General features: G+C 40.3%; 1 protein-coding gene across 1 annotated transcript; it reads right to left on the bottom strand.

Moving 5' to 3' along the window:
- Positions 1 to 3,700: 3,700 nt before the first annotated feature.
- htr1b (5-hydroxytryptamine (serotonin) receptor 1B) lies at positions 3,701 to 4,834 on the bottom strand (the record flags this gene model as incomplete). Its single annotated transcript, XM_079174486.1, has 1 exon — positions 3,701 to 4,834. The coding sequence occupies one exon, from the start codon at positions 4,832 to 4,834 to the stop codon at positions 3,701 to 3,703; it is 1,134 nt and encodes a 377-aa protein (XP_079030612.1).
- Positions 4,835 to 8,096: the final 3,262 nt, after the last annotated feature.

Below are 8,096 nucleotides of genomic sequence, written 5' to 3'. Positions count from 1 at the left end.
TGATGAAAGTAGATAGAGTTATGGTTCTGCCAATTGGTAAGGATAACAATTGTTTTTTTATAAGATACATTTCCACAATGTATTGTCTGATATGTCTGTGCAATTAACATGCCTACAAGTGCAAGTGGATGGGTTTAGCCATAGAGGGCTGTTCCTGAAAGACCGTAACCGTAATTCAATGGCCAAGATTTGAAAATCACACGATAATGTGCAAAACTATATGAAAGAAAAATAAATCACAAAAGGTACCTTTTTACAAGAAAACCATACTGGCTCTTATTTATACCAAAATACTTTTAAAAGTAGATGTAATTGATAAAAAGCCACATATTGCCACAACAGCATGTTTGCTGTGTACAAGTGAATTGGCGTCAGACTAAGAATGTCAGAAAACTGATATCTAATTGTCATTCACCCTCAATCTCCTTACCTCCTCGCGTTGCCTATTAGGGGCCTTGCCGACTCGTTTTTCTTGCTGTCAAAGGCCAATTGTTGTCACCTTGGTACGGTAATTCATCAAAAGCAGATGGGCCCTTGTGCCTCCATTTTTCAGGCGATGAATGCTCCGAGCCTTCTTCAACCAGAAAGGGTGAAACAATAAAGCTGTTCACCAAAACTACATTCAGTGACAGAATATTTTATAGGTTCATTATCCATGTGTTCAGCCTCACTAGCTGTTACATCAGCAATGTCCTTCACTCCACAGCAGACCTGTGGCAAACCAGTAATGCAGAACATTCAGCTAATAGAAAAAAAAGTGGTTGTCGAGTTAATGTATTCGCTCGCACAAAGCAATCATCCCATGTCAACAAAAGGATAATGTGTGCTGTTTTACAGCTGGACGTAAAGCAGTGGCACCTATATGAGCCATGCAATACTTTGGATACACAAAATCATAAACCCTCTTGCTAAACATCAACAGTCTCTCGGCATTAAAGATTTAGCTGCTTCATAATGGATCAGCTATCAATCTCTGCATGCATTTAGACGAACTGTGTGACATCTACAGTATGGACACCAGTGCTATCCTGTTTGTGTAATGACATGGAGTTAAAAAAAATGTAAGGGGAACTCCAACCACCAAGATCTGTTTACATGTAACTTAAAGTCCACCATAACTTAGCATCTATAAACCTTTAATAAATTATACTATGGTGTATTTGTCAACAACTATAGCTCCTCCTGTCGGCACCCATAGGTAGAGTAACAGGTTTTGTTCTTAGAAACAAACAAGCAATGGAGACCACTTACTAATTTGGGTCTTATGTATAATCTCAACATTGTACCCGTTTTTTCCTCTCTTCTCTTTAATGGCAATAACCTGTGCATCACATTTGGCCGATATGGGCTACAGTTTGCTAACATGTTACATTATGTATTGTGAGTCTGTGAACATTGTTCTTTCTCAGACGGATGTTTTCCTGACGTTACCTTAGACCGTATAGGTCAAAACATTGCATTAAGATTTTGTGAGCTTGAAACTTTTAGAGTGCAGACACCCTCTCCTTTTCCTTCGTTTGCTGGGTTTTATTTTTGCCCTGCAACGGGATGTGCACACCCCAATCCACCTTCTTTAAGCAGAAAAAAATATGAACTCATTATGAAGGAGGTCAAGCACAGCTGTGAATCGTGTCCCCGTTATTGTGTAGTGTCATTGAGGGAAAATGTGTTTCTTGTGAGTCTTTACAAATGCTTTTCTCAATAACCTTTCTTTACGCAGATAATTAAACACAAACTTTATAATTATGTTCAGGAGCTCCTGTTTACATGCGTGGATGATCTGCAAGGAGTTGGAACCTGTAACTTAAAATCCAAAGGGCTTGTCATTGCTCATTGTACAACAGACGTTTTAAGTCTAATACTCCTGGGGAAAGATATATATATTTTATAAATATCATGAGATTCAATTTTGTCAGTCTTTCAACTTGTTGTTAACTGATGCAGAGAATCCAGCAAACACTTTGAATGCCTACTCAGGTGCACTCATCTTTCATGCATGACGAGTCATATGAAAATTCATATATGGAAAAGCGTGTGTGTTTGCATGTGTGTTGACAATATGAGTGGCCCTTTCTGTGTGTGTGAAGTACACTAGAAGAGCATAGCCCGCTGTCACTCTCATGACTTATTGAACTGTGACAGACGGTCACCAAGCAATCCGTGTCCTCCTCTGTCTGCAGGAAGGCCGCAGAGAGACGGAGAGGGCAGGAAGATGGTGGAGGGCCAAAACAGACCGTGACATTTGAGAGGACCGTCAAGAGGAACTGAAATGACGCACATTCATCCAAATTAATCTGTATTGTTTAATGCTCTGCCACGTTCTGCAAGTGCCTCAAGAGGTTGTCGGATTTCATTTTGACATCACCGTGATACCCTGGGAGCATTAATCTAAAGTCTCATTTCATTTCAAGGTAACACTTTTCAAAACTATAAGTCGCCTGTCAGAATACCTGTGCTGCTTTCAACATGCAACATTCAACAAAAAATAATGAAAGAAATGCTTTTACTGCTGATTTGGAAGAACTTTTGAAGAGTCTTTAATTAAAACTGCATTAAAACTCCCACTCATAGAACAAAAGAAAATACTTTCAAGCCTTTATTGCACAGCATCTCTGAATGTGAACAGATACATTCCTAGAACAACATACTTTTATTTCATATAATGCTGACAAATCCTCAGCATTAGTTTTGGAGCTCTGCAGGCCAGTCTCAACAGCCAGGAGGTGGCAAACCATTTCACACATGAACATAACATGCTGTAGATAAAGATTTAATGTAGCAGCAAACAGACCCACACACACACACACACACACACACACACACACACACACACACACACACACAAACAGTAAAACGAGGTGGTGTTTGTTCAGCAAAATTGAACTTATGATCAGCTGTCAGCTGCTGGGTAAATATCAGCTGCAGTTTCTTTGTTTGACACTGATATGAATCTGTTCTCTTTTTTTCAGCTGCATGAGTCTGCCTTTAGATGACAAAAGACAACCATAGGGTGGCAGCGAGCAGCCCATGACCATAATTAAAACGTGTGCCACTGGTATAATTTCTCAGAATACATAGATATATTGATGTAGTTTTAAAAAATTAAACTTCCATATTGTAACACATAATGAGAAACAGGATCCTGGGTGGTTATTTTTTTAAATATATATTCTTGATTTATCATGTCAACATGATCTCTGCTGCTACTCGCATTAATGTGTCAGTAGTCGCGTGGGAATACGCACTAATAAATACCATCCAAACAGGAATCCACACAGACGCTAACAACCCATCACTGAATTTATCCTACAATGTATTACATTTGCTCTTCAAGCGGAGCTTTTATGACACGTTTTAGTGATTTTCTGAGGTGCGTAAAGTTGGATTTCTTCTCCGCCACTCTTTCAAAATAATCTTGTTTTATAATTAAAATAAGCTTTTTATATAATGATATCATGTTGCCATGCCTTGGTTTTAGCTTTAAATCCATGGCAATTATGTTGAACAATTTACTTAATATATTTACTTAAAGTTGTCGTTTTAAATCAATTTTTACTTTTTTTACATTTGTCTACAAGTCCCAGAAATTATAGTGTTTATTGCACTCTTACTATTCTATATTCTTTTTACTCTTTATACTCTTTTTTTACATTTTCCATATCAAAAAATATTATTTATTGGAGACTGAAGGAACATTCGTTTACGACCGGCAGCATCTGAAGCGCACAAGTTTATGGAAAGCTTTCTTGAAGTCCTCATTGGACATAGTGTATATGATGGGGTTGATGAGAGAGTTCAGATATCCCAACCACGTGAAAAAGTCAAATAACTCGGGGTTAAAACATGTGTCACACGTGGCCACCACCAATGTGTAAATGAAAAACGGCAGCCAGCAAACGATATAAGCACCAAGGATTATCCCCAAAGTCTTGGTCGCTTTTCTCTCTCTGGCTGCTGAAATGCGCTTTTTCTCCAAAAGCGCATCTGACACCGTCACTTTCACCTGGTTCTCGCTTGTTGAAGACCCGGTGTCGCTGGACGGGGTGTCGTGTCTCCCGCACTGCAGAGAGGTTGTGGAAGCCACGGACCCAGGAGAGTTGGTGACCAGGTGCGCCGAGGTGAGTCTCTTCCCCAACTTCTTCGGGGACTGCTTGAGGATCCGTTTCCGGGCCTCGACGTATATCCGTCCGTAGAGGACAATAAGCAGCAAGGTGGGGATGTAGAAAGCCCCAAAGGTGGAGTAGATGGTGTAGAAAATGTGATCCGTGTTGACGCTGCAGCTGGTCAGCTCATCCGCCTTCACCTGCCTCCAGAAGAGAGGTGGCAGGGAGATGGAGATAGCAATGACCCAGGCAGTGGCCACCATCCCGGCTGCGCGCCCCGGCGTGCGCTTTTTGGAGTACTCCACCGCGTCCGTGATGGCCCAGAACCTATCCAAAGCGATTACGCACAGGTGCAGGATAGACGCCGTGCAACACGTTATGTCCGAGGAGAGCCAGATGTCGCACACGATTTGTCCCAGCGTCCAGGTGTGGATGACCGTATACAGGACGCAAATGGGCATCACCAGAATAGACACCAGCAGGTCGGTGATGGCCAGAGAGGCGATCAGAAAGTTCGCAGGAGTTTGCAATTTCTTCGACTGGGAGATTGTTGCTATGACGAACGCGTTGGATAAAGTGGTGGCGAGTGTGATAACGGAGAGAATCACCGCCAGACTGATCTGAGAAGCTAGACTCTCTGCGCTGACATGCACAATTGATGAATCTGTAATAAAACTGTTGTTCGTGGTGTTCACCGGCGGAGTTGGCTCGACTTGATCGGAGCCCTCCATCACTTTTAGTCACTTTTTCCTCATATTTGACGTCGCCCTCTAAGATGTCTGACATTTAGGGTGTCCTTCCTCCCGATGGACGTCTCCTTAACCGTGCCATCCAGTCAGATAACTGGCATAATTAGTCTGAAACATACAAATAGATTCCTTTCAATCTCATTCTCTTCTGCTACATCAGGTTTGAATGTGCAGATGCCACATCGTGGAAGCAAATATCCATTGCCCGCTATTCAAACTTTTCCTTTTTGTAGCCATAAAAGAAAACTTCTCAACTGTTGTAAACAAAATATAAGACGGAAAAAATGTGTGTGTGAATAAATAGGATGAGCAGAGCGTTCTGATGTCCCAACATCTGGGAAGATGTCACAGATAATCCGCATGTAGGGCAGAAGTTCTCCAGAGCTGTTTATCCCCAGACCCCCTGTGGTTGAATGGTGAGCCAACCCTAAGTCTCAGTTTTATACAGACTCTGACATCAACAAGCACCACTGATCATCACAGCCTTGTTTTTTCTCTCTCTATGAAGAGTAGGCTATCTGCTGGGTCATAGTGCCCAGTGGGTCTCATTTGTCACATGTTAAAAACATGAAATACTGTCTTTTATATCATAGAATGCAAAACATGCTATCACTTTCTAATAAGGCAGCCTTTATACAGGGTTTATAAGTTGTAACTCATGGTTTTGTTGATGATACTTTATCATTATTAATTATTGAGACATTAACAGTCAAGTCATTAATAAAGCATCAAAACCTTCTACCTTTTTAATGAGCCATCAAATCTCCTGTTATTAATGTTAGTTAAGGATTAATAAATGATAATTACATGTATAATAATATCATTTATAAGGAGTATATTACCATTCAATAAATGGTTTATAACACACTAATGTAGTTTTACAAAGCATTAAGGAAAATTGTAATTGTTTACTAAGTCTTTGTCAAAAGTTATGTTTTCTCTTAAGGTGACACATTCCATACTATTGTGAGTCATTACTTATTTATACAACGACCTCGACTTATGGGTGCTCATAGGAGGAGTTGTTATTAATAACACTTATGTACTTACAACTGCATTATATTGTCTTTGTGTTGTTTATATGTTTACATACTGCTTATTAATTAATTTAGTTTTTACTATTTCATTTATTTGGTTCATTGACCAGGATATGCATTAATTAAAGCCTTCTACACTATTCTGTTGGGAGAAAGACTGAAAAGCATGTCAAATTTAGATTTATAGAAAATACGGAAATAAGAGCCCATAAAGTTTACCAAACCATTCTTGGCTATGGCTCTGCTTGCTAGTGTTCTCAGCAGTTACATTAACTTTTGCTGTGAACTTCAGACAAGCACATAATAATAAACAACTGGAAAGAGCATTTGTGTCAAACAGATAAGCATCATTTAGAGTTTGATGTAGCATGAAGGTATCTCACTGAGGTGCAAATTAACGATGCATTCATCTGGAGTGGTTGGAGTTTTATTGAACAATCTACGGCACGACAAGGTAGCAGACCATCAGAGTCTCTGAACAACGTGTGCTGCTGGGCCGGTCTAGTTAATGTCACCCTGGAATAGAAGTATCAGAGGCTTTTTGAGTGAATACAGATGCACGTCTTTGACTGATGTCTGTAACAGTGCATTCATGTGAATTGCAATTAAGTTTTCCTGTATTTAATCTTCCCTTTAAAAGCAGTTGACACTTGCCCTCATGCACATGGAAACACAAAGACTCGTTTATTGACTCAAACACTAAAATAATCCATAAATCATAAACGTAAAAACCTTTGAAAGTCAAATTAGCAATGTGCTTTTGAGGGGAGACAGCTGCCGTGAACCTTGCATTTTAACTTGATTATATTGTATGTTTTGGTCACGTTGACCATCCCAAATTGTCAAGTCAACAAAAACTTTAGTAAAGTTTGTCTGTGTTTTGCACTTGAATTCCAGTGACAGTGACAAACAACAGACATTTGTCTGTATCCGAGCTCAGCAGAGAGTAGTAGTGAGGCAGTACTCAGTGAAACGGACCTTCCTGTGAGTTCACGATTGTACCCCTTGACTGACCAAGACCGCTAATGCATCAGAACTGGGCACAACACGGCCACCATTACCACAGTTTGCACAAAAACACATGCTCTTTTCTGTCATCCTAATTTGATACTATGTTCAGTTGTAGTTTCCTGTGTGAAAAGGTTGCAGTGTGAGTGACCCAGTTCAGTGGCAGCAGCAGCATCAGCGGCATGGGGGCAATTTCTGTGACTCTGTTTCTGTTATCTCCCCTCATCACACAACACATTGCAGCACAGCACAGTAGCTGGCTTCATCCAATCTCACACCGGCCCCAAAAGTCCTATTTTTAGTCAGGTAATAAGGTATCCAGCGAGCCTTGAAGGCGATACATTACACCACCTACAAGCACAGGACGATGTGGATTTTTCAAATCCATTTTATTTTGGTATGTGATGAATGTTCCATGAATATTGAAACAAATGGGTGTTCAGAGCATTCAAGTAGGAGTATGCAAGCACAAAACTGTTCGGTCGGTTACCAAATGGATCAAGTTCTTGCCAGGAATAGTTGGCATTGAAAATAAGCTGTAGTGGGTCTGCATTATAGGATGTCTGAGATTAGAAAAGTGCATTGTTTCCCAGGTTGAGTTCCACTCAATCTAAACCAAAACAATGAGTTGAAAGATGTTAAAACTCAACAAAGAGAGAAACTACTGAGTCGGGTCATAATTCTCTGTGGTTTTGTCACTTACAATTATATTAGCAAGAAATTAAAAGATTAGACTGAGTTTCGGCAAACACTTCACTTATTTACGCTATGACATTGTCTCTGACTGAAGTTTAATCAGCACCACTTTCAACACATCTTTGGAATGACCTTTTAGTTAGTGTGGTCATCTATTTCTATCCTTAACAGCTGGAGAGACTGAGACCAAATAGGGCAAACCCAAAATCAGGGCAGATCCCTTGTTAAGAGAATCAACCCTCACGCTCCACCTACCAAAAACCATCACTGTAGGGAATGGCTCCTTCTCATCCAAGTGTTTACGTGATGATAAACGGGAGAAATGACGAAGCGGAGCAGCTAGGTCAGCCATGTTTGGAACCTGGAAGCTAAAAGCATCTCATGTGTACAGCTGTGTCGCTGTAGGAAGTCTGCATTTAAAAAGCATTGAATCAGTTTCCTGTTTGACGCATTACAAGCTGACGTGCATCTGAAGGCTGCATATTAAAACACCTCACTGACAG

The sequence above is a fragment of the Pholis gunnellus genome, assembly GCF_910591455.1.
Source record: "Pholis gunnellus genome assembly, chromosome: 15".
Taxonomy (NCBI): domain Eukaryota; kingdom Metazoa; phylum Chordata; class Actinopteri; order Perciformes; family Pholidae; genus Pholis; species Pholis gunnellus.
Note: the sequence above shows the minus strand (reverse complement) of the source record. Positions and strands in the feature narration are given on the sequence as shown.